Here is a 16,408-nt window from a genome sequence, read left to right on the forward strand (position 1 = left end):
CACAAACAGAATAGGCCCCTTTGAATAGAAAATGCCAGGAAAAACCCAAGCCCTGATTTTCTTCTCTAACACATTCTTCAAATGTTTAGTTCCAAAGCCTACTGTGCATCCTGGATTAACGCAGCTTTCCAAATAAACAAACATCATCTTACAACAGCAGCATTCCTGCACAAAACATAGTGAACAAATGGAATCATTCCCTAAACAACTTTTGAAATTAGCTGTGATCAGACTGAAGTTGTACAGCATCTGCCATTCTCCCAATTCCCCCTTTTGCCTTATTGATACAGAAGTTAACTGCAAACTAAAATTAGTGACCCAAGTCATTTTGCCAATACAAGTAGCATTAGTTTATGCAGCCTCTGGGAGTGGAATACAATAGAAATAATAAACATTGATTAATTTAGAACTAGGCAGTATTTTGGGGTTCTGTAAATCAAGAGTTGACCTTTGAATAGTTCAGTCAGCAGTCTGCCTAACAGATTCATATAACATGTAATATAATTAAAGGCAAGTTTTACTTTATACTCTACATTCATTAAATGACTCAGCTATCAAACTCTGTTACCCAGATATTGCTATTTGGATGATATTATTGGAGTTATGTATTTACAGTTGCCATATGTGAAACAGAGTCCATATATCTAGCTGCAAACACCCACAAACTGTAAGCTTATGAGTATACTACAAGCTACTATCGCTTGGCTCACAACGATATAAATTACAATTATAAAATTATCCTCGGCGTAATAACATCATTGTCACATTTAAACCACTTGGCTCTCAAAAAGCAGTGTTGTTAATAATGTGAAATAAATATCTATATACAGATGTGACATTGCTGATCTTCCAGCAATCTGGCCAACAAAAATTCCTCCAAAATAGTCACTAAGGAAACTGACGAACATAGCCAGTATCAATTTAGGGTTTAGGATCCAAAGTCCATTTTTCACTCTGAGTCTTTAGTATGATAGTAGAATTAACTACTGATGTTGCAACTTCTTTAGACAATAGATTTTAAATTAACTTCCTAGCAGTGACCAATGGTTATCTAGTTTTTTCTTCGCTATATTTTCCATCCTACTTTACAGTTCTCCTGTCCGAAACTCTGATGTTAATGAAACAAAAGACATAATAGTACTAAACTTAGTGATATGAGAGGTGATCAAACTGTGCTTATTTAAATTAAGATGTTTCATTTAGAATGTAATAATCTCTAAACTATATGTTTTAGTAAGGAAGAACGAATTGCATTTTTGTTCTGCCATACATAGGGAGATAAAATCTTGCTTTGATAGGAAATCTTGATAGCATATATTTTTTCTAGTCAGATTAGCATATAATAAATGATTCAGCAAGGTAGCAGTCACATTATTATTTTTAGAATAATAATTAAAATGTATATAGCCTTTTATATGTTCAAAGTCCAGTCCAAACAGTTAGTCATAGTATCTAGTGAGAGGAGTAACATCACCTATTATACAGATTTCGATATAGGCATACAGAAGGTAAAATTTTCAAGAACACCTAAGTGACTTAGGAGTCTAAGTCCTATTTTCAAAATAACCTAGGAATTTAGGAATCTAAGTCCCATTGACTTTCAGTGAGTCTAAATGCTTAAATCACTTTTGAAAACAGGACTTAGCTGCCTTTGAAAATCTCACCCTAACTGACTGTGCTAATGCCACACAGCAAAACAGTACGAGAGCTGGCATTACAATATGAGTTCCTAGCTCCTAGCCTAGTAATCACCAGATCACACTCCCTCTCTAAGGGCTGGTCTACACTAATGCTTAAATCAACCTACGTTACGCTGTTACGTAAGTTACATAATTGAACTCTACGTAACTTAGGTTGAGTTGCAGCAGTGACTACACCGCGCTGTTGACAGGAGATGCTCTCTTGCCAACTTACTTTCCACCTCTTGGGTAGGTGAAGTACAGATGTCGACGGGAAAGCACTCAGACATCAGTTTAGCTTGTCTTCACCAGACCTGCTAAATCGACACCACTGCATCGATCACAGAAGTGCCAATTTAGCCGGAAGTATAGACAAGCCCATACCTGACACAGTGGACATGGAAATGTCGCTCTCTACAAATGGTCCTCAAGGTTTTGTCCCAACAGTCTTCTTTCCTTTAATTTGTGATACTAACATTACTGAACCTAGTTAAAATTTGACAGAAAGAAATCAAAGCAACAAAATAATAATACCTAGCTTTTCTACAGCACTTTTCATCTGAAGATCTCAAAGTGCTTTACAAGGAGGTCAGTAAAAAGATAGTTATCCTGATTTCAGGGATGGAAATACATACTGTAACTAATGTCTGGTTCCAAAAAGAAAAAAGAATGAAGATCCTTGCTCAATAAGTTAGTCAATTGTCAGTCTACCTCATTTTCTGCAAGTAGAGCTCTGAAGGAATGCAGATGGACATTCTACTCCTGGTGCTCAAAAGGAAAAAGTTCATGCAATATTATAGGATTTAAATAACAGGACTCAGACTGAATTAGAACTCACTTTAGAACCTTCAAAGAGATGAGTTACTGCACAGTGATTTCTGAAAGCTAGTAGAGTAAATAAGAAAACTGCTTCAGAGATAACTATACCCCAGTTGATGAAGACTAATTGGAAGTGAAGTGAGAAAACTGAGCAAATTTCTGGTTTCTCATTATCAAGATATCCAGATAGAGGTAGCCTTCTCAGAATAAATAAAAGAAATAAATCAACATACTGAAACCCAGCAGTTACAATACAAATTTTAAAATTACAGCACATGCATCTTGATATAATCATAACATTGTAGTGATAGTATTGGAATTCAGGAGTTCCTGACTTTCAGCCACAAACTCTGTCTTCTAGCTCACTCTGCTCGTCTGAAGCTAATAAAACCACATGCTTTAGTACAATTTCTGGAAGTCACAGTTAGAATCTTAAGAGAGAAACAGACAATAATGCTAAAAGAACACAGTAAAAAGGTGGATACAGCATGAGTGCCAGAGCTGTAAACAATTCAAAGATATTTTAAATATATACAGGAAATAGAAAGTAAAATTATCAACAACTTTTTGACCATGAAACTTTTTCCAGCACACACCTGTAAAGGGAAAGTTGTAATTTTCTCTAACTGTACCCTTCCATTCAAAAACCATTGTCTAAGACCAGCTCATGGTCAAACTGCCATCGCTAACTTCATTTTTCCAATTTTCTTCATTTATTTTTGATAGCCCTTTAACTTCAACAGTGTTTAACATTATTACTCTCAGCAGTCTGGCAGTTTGTATAAGATGTTATTTGCCAACAACCTATTACTCCACAGGAAAACTTCTTCCATTTTCACAGCAGATATTTAGGAGAAAGAGCCCTGCTGAGAGGAAGGTGAAGAACATCCACATAATAACATTCCCTTCATCAATAAATACCTGAATAAGAAAGGATCAGAGTGAAGGTACAAAACATGCTTCTCCAGCAAGACTCAATAGCATTTTCTAATACTCTTTTCGTAGGTGGTAGGAAGAAATGATGGCACATCTTTCCTGTGTAAGTAATTTCAACAGATTTATTATCTGTGTAACAGTAGCTCGTATAGGCCCCAGTAAAGAGTCTGTGCTCAGAAGAGCTCACAATCTGAATAGATAAGACAGAAAGGAAGTCTCTATACTCACTTTACAGATGGAGGACTGAAATACAAAGATTAAGTGGTTTGGCCAGAGACATGAACTGCATCCCAGTCCAGTACCTTAACAAGTTCTTCCTTCTCTCTTACTCATCTTCCTCTGCTTCTTTTTCTTAAGACAAAGGAGGCTTTTAGTGAATCCTTTCACATAATGAATTAAACAAATGTTTTTCCTTCCTCCCTATCAACCATTAGAGATAGAATATACTATTATTCTGGTCAACTTTCATTAGCAAAGTACATGCAATGAAAATTAAAATGAATTTAATTTTTGGCAACTGTTCTACTGTTGAATTACAAGGATTTATTCTCCCATTGATATACAAGAGATTTCCTTGCCTAACTGCTACTAATGATGGAAAAATATTCCCTGAAAAATGTAACATGGGATTTAGATACTTGACAGTATTGTCTGGGGGGGGGAAAAAAGCACCATTAGATGAATGGGTTGAAAAAGACACAATAAAAGTATTACGATACCCACTGGTATTTGGGCATCTAACTGTATCTTTGGAACAAGTACTGTTCTAGAGGGCCAGTAAATTCTTGGACTGGATTAGCGAATTATTTGAAACCCTAAATTCAAATCCAGAGTATTAAATAATAATACAAATTTGACAAAGCTCTTCAGGGCAGGAGTTACGTCTTCCGATGTGTTTGTACAGTACCATGTAGTGTGACAGAACCCGCTCTGGCTCAGAAAGGGTTAAAAGGCAGCCCTTGGAGAGGGCTGGGGCTGAAAGCAGCTGAGGGAGGCTAATTGGGTAGGCAGCCACAGGTGTGGCCACACGCAATTAGGGTCCAGCTGGCCCTGATAAAAGGGCTGGGAGCTAGGCAGGGGGAGTCTCACTCCACTGGTGGAGTGGGAGGGACCTGGCTACTGGCTAAAGGAGGGAATCCCAAACTGAGCAGTGCTGGACAAGGACAGGCAGAGCTGGGGCACTCTGGCCAGGCTAAAAGGCCAGGCTAAAAGGGCCTGTGGGGGTACTGAGGCTGCAGCAGTGCAGCCAGGCCAGGAAGAGGCAGCAGGTCCAAGCCCCCTTGCCAATTATGAGTGGCCATTTCAGACTAGTTTGCCCTGAGAAAAGGGGCTAGATGAAGACTGGCAGTCGGTCACTGAGGCTAGGTGGGCTTTGGGGAATTGGGGTTCCCTAGAGAGGGGAGGACCCCTGATTGTGGGGTATTGCCAGGGGGCAGTGCCCATGTGAAGGGGCACCGCAGGCCTGGAGGGATGTGGGGCCTAAACTAAAGTGTGGTGGAGAAAAGAGAGAAGCAGGCGGCAGCAAGGGAGACACTGGCCAGCAGGAGATGCACCAAAGCTGGAAGAGCTAATTCCCAGACCAACCAGCAGGAGGCGCTGCAGCGGTGAGTGCTCTGCCTTGCTACATACCAATACAAGGAGACCTCATCCCTGACTATCATCAGCACTACAAATAATTATAAGGAAAATATTATGTTTTCTGTTGCCATGATGTTTTTCCTCTCTCTTTAATTGCCTACAGTACATTGAAAATTCAATTCCAACCATGCCACTGCTCAGTCCATTCCTGTTCCTGCAGGTTACCCAAAAAGTCCAAAAAATAGTAAGCAAGATCAAATGACCTTCAATCCCAGCCTCTATCAGGTCTTTGCTTCTTTTATTCTTGGCATCCACGATTCCCCTCTTGGTCTGGCGAAGAGCTAGGGGAATCCAGAGTTCTTAGGCTGGAACCGAGAACAGAGGCAGGCCTGTTTAGGTGGCTAAGGACCATTTCTTCAACTCCACTGTTTTTCCTGGGCTGTTCCTACTTTTACCTTGCTCATCAGCAACATCACAAGATCTGCAGATTCTGTGGCCTTCACCTTGACTTTGTGGTTCATCTTGGCTTCTCCTGAGGCCAGGTATGGAAGTGTTTCCTAAAAGCCAGTCTCAGGTTCTTCTCTGCAGCAGCAGGATTGTAATTGCTACCAGTTTTCTCTGCCCCTTGCCTTAAGATAGTCAGTCTCTCTCTCCTCTCAACAGGAGTTCCCTCTTATCCCTCTTTCTGGGACTGGGGTTGTGTCTTGGGCATCTTTGCCTTAAGCCTGGTCTACACTTAAAAATTAGATCTATCTAGCTACGTCGCTCAAGGTTGTAAAAAATCTTGCACCCTGAGCACCATAATTAGGTCAACTTAAGTCCCACTGTAGATGTGGATAGGTCAATGGTAACATTCTTCTGTCATCCTAGCTATTGCCTCTTGGAGTGACATTAACTGCAGCAATGGAAAACCCCTTTCCATTGATGTACAAAGTGTCTACATTATTGCGCTACAGCCGCAGCAATATAGCTGTGCAACTTTAACAGGTGTAGTGTAGACCTGGCCTTACAATAATCTGTCTTTCCATCCTTCAAGCAGGAGTTTCCCCTCAGTCCTCTTTCTGGAGCTGGAGTTTGTCTCTCAGGTCAACTGCCTTAAGTTAATCAGCTGCAAGACTTTTGCCTGCTCCCTTCAGCTAAACAGCCTTCCCATCTCAAAGGTTCACCAGGCCAGCCTTCTCCTGTCAGTGTCTCCCCTGCTATGAGGGAGGTGCAGCTTTATGCTGTTCCACTTTCTCCCAATTCCTTCCCAATTCGTAGGGTGAGAGGGGAGGCTTGCCCCACCCTCTGTGCAAGGCTCCTGACACTGGGCCCTGAAACATACAGGAACAGGATTCCCTCTCCAAGCACTATTCAGTCCTAAAACTGCTTCCTCACTATTCCTATCTCCCTTAGGTCTCTCTACATCTTCCTATAGGATCTTTCAAACCCCCCAAGGTGGTGGGATGGGCTGACAACTAGGCACTGTGTATGGCAGACTACCCCATCACACATGTATAGATGTTTTTGCTTAGACAGGGTTTCTGTATAGGGTAACTGAAAAACATGTAGTGAATGGAACGGATAAGCATACATCTATAAAGTCACTCAAACTAGTGGAAAGAGGAGGGGTGCTTTGTTTTTGATTTTGTTACTTTTCCTGCAAAGTATCCTGTACAGATTTCAATGGGATTATAATTGGGCTCCATGATTGCCTCATACAAAACAGCCCAAGAACTAAAATGGTGATTACCTTTTAAGAACAGAAACATTTCTAGGCTCTGTATTTTAGTTAGAACTAAAATCCTCAGATGAAGGCACTACACCGGCAAGTGAGCTTTTTTTCTCACTTTTTTATTTTATACATAAAGTACTGAGCCCTCCCAACCACCAGCAAATCTCTCTCACTCAACAACCCCCCTCCATTATGTATTCCATATTTATTTTCAGACTATGGCCTTAATGGCTACTTTAATCAAATCAGCAGAAACCAAAAACAATGCTGAGCAAATAAAAATATACTAAGGTAATAATTGGAGATACACCAATCTCCTAGAACTAGAAGGGACCTTGAAAGGTCATTGAGTCCAGCCCCCTGCCTTCACTAGCAGGACCAATTTTTTCCCCAGATCCCTAAATGGCCTCCTCAAGGATTGAACTCACAACCCTGGGTTTAGCAGGCCAATGCTCAAACCACTGAGCTATCCCTCCCACCATACTACTGTTCATCTCCATATTTACTAAGTTCTCTCACAGCACACTCTTTCAAGTCAATGTTTTAAGAAATAAACCATAAGTGAACCACTAATGTCTAATTTAGATGAGTTTGTGCACTGTGCTTAAACACAAAAGCTATAGAGTTTATTCCCATTTTTTCTCAATTTTAAGCAACATGAGTAGAAAAGTAAGAGAAGATTGTCTCTTTTTCCCCCTTCATTTTATTTTCCAAGACGATTTGTGCCAAACTCTCTTTAAAAGCAAAAAACAAAACAAATGTTATGCAAAGGCGTTTGAGTACGTGTTCAGGGGACATTTTCTTCATCTTATCCGCAGATCACTGAAGAAAACAGTTGGGGATGACAGATTCCCGGGTACATAGCAGTCCATGAATGCAAAGACTAAGTCCTACAGCCAATTACCAGGACACAATTACCTGCTTTTACAGTGCTATATAAGTGCAAATTATTATTAACCTGCCAGTAAAATACTAGTCAACTTAGAACAAAACCACAAGTCTCCAGACACACTTGAATGACTGGGAGTACTAATATTATAACAAGTACTTCTTATGTAGTGCCTGTCATGACATGTCAAAGCACTAGCTAAGTCACTGCAGTTTGTTTCTCATATTTATATATAGCTAGTTTTCACGCCTGTCATGGAAGCTCCAAGTAGGGAGATGTAGCAAAAAATGACTGGATAGGGAATGTGACAAAGTGCGCCTAAAAGGCTCAGATAGCACCACATTCTAACAGCTGAGCCAGAGGTAGTCCTAAGCAACACGGTCCAAGTTTCAGGACTAGAGTCAATTCACAATGGGTGTGTAATTCACGGCTCCAGAGAACACTCTGGGATACCACATACATGAAAAGGGCTACAGCATATAAGGACAATCCTGGTCTACATCATGCAACAGGCCTTTTGCACCAGTGAGAGATGTTAAGTATGAGACTGAAACAAAGAGTATTTCATAATTCCTGGTTTATGGACTTAAGAAAACAGACGTGTTTTTCTTTTGTCTGTTTAAAAATATTTTAAGTGGAGCAGTTAGCTTTATGCAATCTCCACAAAAGATTGCATAAAGCAGAGGGAATCTGAAGTCTTCAGACAAGAAAAAGACAAGCAATAAGGTCACAATAATATCCACTGAAAATCTGAATAAGGAGAGATGTTGAGAAGGTAGTTAAGTTTGTATGTTTTGTTTTTCTGCATGGTTTCCTGAAGGGCAATTAGACACATGCTCAGATAAGCCAAGTTCTTCTGATTTCAACTCATGCTAAGAGGAGAAAAATGATAGTAAAAAGGTAACATTCCTAAGTATTGAGCAGCTCCAAAAAAAAAAAATACAAGGAGATCTTCAGACACCAGACCCATAAACGGACTGTGCTATTTAAAGTTACTGACAAAACACACATTTAAAAAAAATAACTAAAGCAAATGCCCTAATAGGGAAGATAAATTGGAACAATTGTTACGGTTGTCACCCCTCATCTTCTTTCTGCTCTTGATGTTTCTGAGAGCTGATCTTTCCAAGATCTTAGTCATGACTATCTGGCAGCCACTGAAGGTACGTCTACACAGTAAAACAAAAACCCTACGGCAGCAAGTTTCAGAGCCAGGGAAAACTGATTTTGGTCCACACTGTGGGACCAAAAATAGAAGTGTAGATGTATGGGCTTGGGCTGGAGCCTGGGCTCTGAGACGCTCACTGGGTTTTGGCACTCCAGCTTGAGCCTGAATGTCTACGCTGCTATTTTTAGCCCTGCAATGCAAGCCTGAATCAGCTGACCCTTGCTCTCAGACTTCCTCATAGAATGATAGATTATTAGGGTTGGAAGGGACCTCAGGAGATCATCTAGTCCAACCCCCTGCTCAAAGCAGGACCAATCCCCAAATGGCCCCCTTAAGGATTGAACTCACAAACTTGGGTTTAGCAGGCCAGTGCTCAAACCACTCCTGCCACACGTGGATGTTTTATTTTGTTTTGCTGTGTAGATGTACCCTGAATAACCCCAAAGATAAATTCTAATTAATCTTTGGAAATAGACTTTCTACACCCAATCCACTAGAGAAAGAGACACTTGCACATACTCCTAGCAGTAAGGCCTCAAATAAAGTTCTGTGATGGAGCCTTTGACAGAAAAGAACCTCCCTCTTTTCTAAATTCTGACATTTTTCTTTGCCTCTGCATCCCTAAATGATGTGCAATCTTGTTTTTGTAAACAATCCACAATAGGATTTGGATATCAATGTATCCAAACTGCAAGTCATTAAGTATATATGGCTGTTATCTATGCATTATGCCACGGTAGACAAATCTTCTCTTGGATACAGAATAAAAAATGCGAACCTGCTGAAAATGCAAATATTTACTATTTCAAGTCATTGATATACAATTTCTTCTGTTTTGAGAAACTGCGCTGATTCCAGCAGTATTCCTTATTTGAAGTTTAAGCAGTATACATGAGACTAGTATAACAGAGATTTAGGGCCACTAAATAGCCTCTATATCACACGCAGCAATATGTTTTCCAATACCTTCTGCATTAATAATTTTAATTATCACATCACTCTGTAGGAAATAGATCTTTTCTCCACAAATAAGCACTGCTCACAGTATCTGAGCATTCTATGAATTAGATGGAAGAGTATGTTCAAAATATTCAGTATTTGAATTGTTTTTATGTATATTGGGGATGCAGTCATTATACCATCAGTGGAAATACCATGATAAATATCACAAATTCTCACAAGTTTTTGAGAGGTTCATATTTTCCTTTTATAAAATAGGATCACAAGATATGGTGTTTTCTGGTAAGTTTTATAATACCTATTTAATCCAACACTTTTTCCTCAAGAGTTTAAGGGGAAAAAAAAACCAAACCCAAACCACTATTCATATATGCTTTCTGCTCTACCGTAATAGAGCTAATAGATGAAATACAAATTACCCAACAAATCCTATTCCGTCAGCTGTGCAAACACTGAAGTAATTGGCAAATGTAATATTCTAGCAACTTTATCCACCACCAGTTACAGGCTTAAGTATAAAATGATGCTATTAAATGCGTGATTGCAACCTTAACTAAATATTACACTGGCAGTGTTTTTCTTCCATAACTGACACTTCAGAGCCTGCAGAAGTCAAATGTTTTCTTTGTGAAAACTCTAGTAGACTTGGACATATCCAAGAAAAACCAATGTAGAGCATTAAGTTTGAAATTCAAAAACAAAAAAAAGAATCTTACCATTAGATTCAAAGCAAGTTACAATTACACACACACACAACCTGTAAAATCATATTTGAAAAGAACTTAATTGTAAAACTCTTTCACCTTACTAAATAATCTACTATTAATTTACTATTTAGCAAGAATATGAAGTGGTATCCTTACACATTTATATTTTTACATATGTTGCTCATGGATATTTAGGCGATCAACGTGCTTGTTTACTGTAACTATTTCAGGAAAAGCATGTGGAATTGAGGATCTCTTGGCTTAAAAATAGAGGACTTAAACAGACCGTACGCATAACAAGGCATCGTTTCAGAGCAAAGGACTAACACTGAAGCTGCAACAGATAGATGAAAATTGCAAAGTGCAAATTGTACAGAGGGGGTAGGATTGCGACCAGGTAAGGACAGGCAGAAGTATCACCACTGCCATCCAACAGGCATTCTTCCCAGGAGAGAGCAGCTTTCAATTCTGGGCAGGACACCACAGGAGTCGTGCAGGTGGAGGATACTAAAGAGATGTGCTGAACTGACACATGTTGTGTTTGCCCTGCCCCTGCCCTGGTCAGCTTTTCCTACTTTATGAGCTGTACTAGCTAGTTCCAGGCCCCCAAATGTCGCAGCAGTTTGTGGGCATCTTGTGCCAGTGTGTTTGACTAGCTTCAGGTAGACTTTCCATTACTTGGAATTCGCATTCTGGGTCCTTCCAGCTTCTGCTGGTGGAAGCCAGGTTGAGAATCAGGCTGTGTGTGTACGGTTAGTTAACATGAAAAGGAAACCATGAAAAATAGAGCATATTATACTGTGTCAAGGAAAACAATTAGCTACCTGCTTTGTAATACTAATGTAGCTCAATTAATAACGCAATTCTGGTCCCTACATTTTCAAAGTGGGGTGCAGGAATTTAGCCACCAGATTCTCATTGGCTTAACACAGGGTTAAACTTACAGCCTGTGGGCCAGATCCGGCCCGCTACTTCATTTCAAACGGCCCGCAGCAAGTCTCCGCATTGCCAGGCCTTGGTGCTCCTGCTGGCGGGGCTGGAGCCGCAAGCACTGACTTGCCCCACTGTGGGGCGAAGCTAGGGTTGCCAGGCTGTAAAAAGTCCAGTTGGCTCCACGCAGCTCGCCGGAAGTGACCGCCATGTCCAGCCCCTAGGCGCAGGCGCGATCAGGGAAGCTCTGCGCGCTGCCCCCACCCCCAGCTACACAGCTCCCATTGGCCGGAAACCATGGCCAATAGGACCTGAGGGGGTGGCACCCATAGTGCACACTGCGCAGAGCCACCTGGCCCCTCCGCTTTGGGGCCAGACATGGCGGCCGCTTCTGGGAGCAGCGTGGAGCCAGGGCAGGCAGGGAGTCTGCCTTAGCTGTGCCGCTGTGCCGCTGACCAGGAGCCACCTGGGGTGAGCACCGCCCGGCTGGAGCCAGCACCCCGGGTCGGAACCCCCTCTCACACTCTAACTACCTCGCAGACCCTGCACCCCCACCCACACCCCAACCTCCTGCCTCAGCCCTGAGCCTGCTCCCACACTCTAACCCCCTTGTCTCAAGCCCAGAGCCCCCTCCTGTACCCCAAACACCTCATCCCCAGCCGCACCCCAGAGCCCACACCCCTAGCTGGAGCCCTCACCCCCTCCCATACCCCAACCCCATGCACCAGCCCAGATCCCCCTCCCATACCCTGAACTCCTCATTTCTAACCCCACCCCAGAGCCTAGGGGAAGCCCCGAGCCTCCGCCTCCCTCCCCACTGCGGGGCTGTGTGTGGCCCACAAGTGATTTTTTCTGTGGGTCAGTGGCCCCTGATAGAAAAAAGGTTCCCCACCCCTGGTCTAAAGTGTACCTAGAAGGCTCATTAGAGAAACACTGTAACTCATTAGAGAAACTGTTGTTATGGACTGTGAACCCAAACAAAGAACGGAACTCCATAAAAGAAGAGCTGATACTTACTCCTTATTCCTGTTTTTAATGCAGGGATGATAAAGAACTTTGACTGCATTCCATGTGCCTGAAGACTTGGAATCAGGCCTCAAATTATCTTCAAACAATGTAAAAACACTGCTGGATGCTGAATTTCCCATAGATTCCACCAATAACGTGTCAGAATTTAAAAGCCACATCTGTGGATAGAGAATAGTTTATTTATAGAATACACCAGCAGCTTTAACTTGTTCTGTTACTCCGGATTTAAACCTGACCTGCTATGAATAGGTGACATTAGGCCACATAAATCATGAAGCTTGATGTTTACTAGAGTATGACAATTTAAAAGTAGATTCTAACAAATCTTTAATGGATGTGAATTAACGTTTTATGTTAACTAATCTTAAGTGTTCAAAGTGCTGTAAGCTCCAGTGGAGATAAATCAAGGGTTGTATAAATGATGCAGAATTTCTTGTGATCTGTGTTAGGAGCAACAGAACTATGAATCTGCATTTCCTTTGTGGCAGTAGCATGTTCCCTCTGCTAGAAAAAGAAGAAACAGCCAAAAACTATTGTTCCGGTAGCTAATGGATGATTTTTCTAATTTTATATTTCAGTGATGTGTCAAGCAAATTGTGTTGAAACAGTCTAGTCCTGAAGACAGGACGGCAGCTGAGAAATTTCCCACTGGAAAAGCCAAGGAACGAGAGAAAGAGAGAGTATTTAAAACAGATTGGATAAAGCTAAAACAAACAGAGAGGGAATGGGTAGCACATTAGATGAGACAGGCCCAATTACCAAGAGTGGCAAAGGCTCTAGCCAACACTTGTTTGGAAAATAAAACTAATAAAAAGATCTGATAATGGGAATTAGATTTCTCCATACTAATTGCTGGCACAAAAGTGCTAGAAGTCTAAATTAAAGGAAAGTTTTGAGAAATCTCAATTCTTTTCACTCTATTATTATTATTATTAATCCAATCACTGAATGTTTGTGTTGTGGTACCCCAAGGCCCCAAACAAGACAACGCACAGTTGTGCTAGGCACAGTACAAAAAAACATTCAAGTCTCTCCCCTTTTCATCTATTCACTTGGTCATGGCAGTAGAGACATGAATTGCCAAAATGGAATTAACGTTCACAGGTGAGCTAAAAGAATTTTTTCGCTCTCATTGAGTGTATTATTTCAGTTTCCTTTGTATGTCGCTCATAAAACGTATTACTTTGTACTGTCCTCCAAGGAATTCCAATTGTTCTTCCCCAAAGACCTAGTTGCTCTTTGAACTGGCAGTCAAGTTTAATGAAAGCAGCTAAGAAAATAATCCTAACACTCACTTTGATGTATCTTTGGACTCTCATACACAGTATCTAGTGCACTTATAAAAGTAGGAATTAAGTGCTGCTACTGGTTAGTAGTTCATGCTAGCCTTTCACGTTTGGAGACCTGGGTGACCTTAAGTTAAGACACAAGTTAAATTAAAGTTTCAGAGTAGCAGCCGTGTTAGTTAAATTAAGTTTGGTGATAGACTTACTGCAGCCCCTGCTAACAGGTTTGTTCACACCAGATAACACTTAATATTTGATATAACTGAGCACAACTACTGCAGTTTGTCAGAGGCCCAGTATTAGAACACTGTAGCAAGGCTTTTGCAAAGAAGGAATGAGACACACTCTCAAAGATGTCTCGGGAGGAGACAGGGAAAGAGGAGACATACTTTATACACTAGCTACTTGTACTAAGCCTAGCTCTAGGAAGGATGTGGACAAATAGAAGAGAATCCAAAGAAGAGTGACAAAAAATGACTAAAGTTCTAGAAAACATGACCCGGGAGGGAAGACTGAAAAAATTGGGTTTGTTTCGTCTGGAAAAGAGAAGACCGAGAGGGGACATGATAAAAGTTTTCAAGTACATAAAAGGTTGTTACAAGGAGGAGGAAGAAAAATTGCTTTTCTTAACCTCTAAGGATAGGACAAGAAGCAATGGGCTTAAATTGCAGCAAGGGAGATTTAGGTTGGATGTTAGGAAAAACTTCCTAACTGTCAAGGTGGATAAGCACTGGAATAAATTGCCTAGTCAGGTTGTGGAATCTCCATCTTTGGAGATTTTTAAGAGCAGGTTAGACAAACACCTGTCAGGGATGATCTAGATAATACTTAGTCCTGCTATGAGTAAAGGGGACTGGACTAGATAACCTCAAGAGGTCCCTTCCAATCCTATGATTCTATGATAATACAAGTCCCTTACTCACAAACACTAACATTCACCACATATGTTCTCCCTTCTCCTTTTAGAGTCCTTCTAGAATCTTCAGAAAATTACTCCCGGGGGGAATTCTGTGCCACTGCACAAGCACAGAATTCATATCTCTAGAAGATTTTTTTTCTCCACAGAAAATACATTTTACCATAGACAGCCACAGCAGCACAGGAGCCACCAAACAGATCTGTAAACAGGGAAGTTTCAGTGGGAGTTTGCGGGGGAGACTAAGAGACTTAGGCAGAGGAATAGACAGGCTAGTGAAGGGAGTGGGTGGTGGTCTGCCGGTGTTCTGGTGCCCGTTGGGGGTTTGTTTTGCTGTAGGTGGTGGTGGTTTGCTTTGGTTTGTGTTTCCTGGACTAACAGGTTTTAGGTGGGAGGGCTATGACCGATACAGAGGCAGCAGTGGAAGACACAATGAGGATGACTGCATTTGGAAGCTGTGGCATGTACATGATCCTGGAGGGGGTACCTGAAAAGAGTTTCATCTGCATGAAGTGCCGCCTGATAGAGCTGATGGAAGAAAAGATCCGAGGATTGGAGATGCAGGTGGAAACTCTGGTTGAGTTTAGAAGGGGGTTCGAGCAGATGATGGGGCAAAGACATGAGGAGGCTGAAGGGAAAAGCTCAGACTTGCATATGGAAGCAGGACCAAAGAACTCTGAGGGGAGACTGCTGGCTGAGGAAAGTGGACAGTGGACGCATGTGACAGAGAACCAGGCAAAGGAAAAGATGGGCCAGTGAAGGAGAAATAGAGCTCAGGAACAGGTTTGCAGAGTTGGAAAATGAAGAAGGGGCACAGCAGGTGGTCGCTGAAGGTGAGAGGGCAAGGAAGAAGAAAAGAGCAGCTAGTCCTACAGGAAGAGGGGAAGAGTCAATGGAGACAACACCACCAAATATGAGCCCCAGGAGGATACGGAACGGATTGCGGAGGATTGCAAGGGACAATAGAAATTGAGAGGACTTGCAGCCAGAGGGAACAGGGGATAGACCGGAGAATCGCACCATCACCAGGAAAAGGCAGATCTACGTGATTGGGGACTCCTTACTGAGAAGAATAGACAGGCCTGTAACTAGAGCTGATCCGGAGAACAGAAGGGTGTGCTGTCTGCCGGGTGCTAAGATACGGGATGTGGACCTGAGGCTGAAAAGGATCCTAACGGGAGCGGGAAAGAATCCGCTGATTGTCCTTCATGTGGGAAAAAATGATACAGCTAGATTCTCGCTGGAATGTATCAAGGGAGACTATGCCAGGCTGGGGAAGACGCTTAAGGAAATCGAGGCTCTGGTGATCTTCAGTGGGATTCTGCCTGTTCCTAGAGAAGGGCAACAAAGGTGTGACAAGATTATGGCAATCAACAGATGGCTCAGGCAGTGGTGCTGTAAGGAGGGCTTTGGGATGTATGGCCACTGGGAAGCATTCATGGACAGAGGACTGTTCTCTCGGGATGGACTTCACCTGAGTAAGGAGGGAAATAGACTTCTAGGATGGAGGTTGGCACAACTACTTTTAAACTAGGAATTTGGGGGAGATAGTTGGGAGATGTCCAGGTAATCTCCATGCCGGAATTTAACACCGAGAGGGAAGAAAACAAAGTAAGAAAGTATACAGCCATGGGTAGGAGAATGGACATAAGGAGGAAGAGTAGTGTAGATACCAGTCTAATAGGTGATACTGGTGGTAGAATGTCTGTGCCTAATCGGGTAAAGAATGTCAGTGAAGCCAAATAGCAAAAATTAAGATGTTTGTACACTAATGTGCGGATATGGAGGTAGACATTA

General features: G+C 41.8%; 1 protein-coding gene across 3 annotated transcripts in view; it reads right to left on the reverse strand.

The window, feature by feature from the left end:
* The window catches only part of UBE3D (ubiquitin protein ligase E3D), a 120,073-nt gene that overhangs the window by 63,766 nt on the left and 39,899 nt on the right, over positions 1-16,408 (reverse strand). For all 3 annotated transcript variants that reach the window (XM_045009651.1, XM_045009650.1, XM_045009652.1), the window contains exon 8: positions 12,398-12,567. In XM_045009651.1, coding sequence (XP_044865586.1) covers positions 12,398-12,567 — 170 coding nt within the window. The remainder of the gene's footprint in view (positions 1-12,397; positions 12,568-16,408) is intronic.

Source organism: Mauremys mutica, chromosome 3, assembly GCF_020497125.1.
Source record: "Mauremys mutica isolate MM-2020 ecotype Southern chromosome 3, ASM2049712v1, whole genome shotgun sequence".
NCBI classification, from domain to species: Eukaryota; Metazoa; Chordata; order Testudines; family Geoemydidae; genus Mauremys; species Mauremys mutica.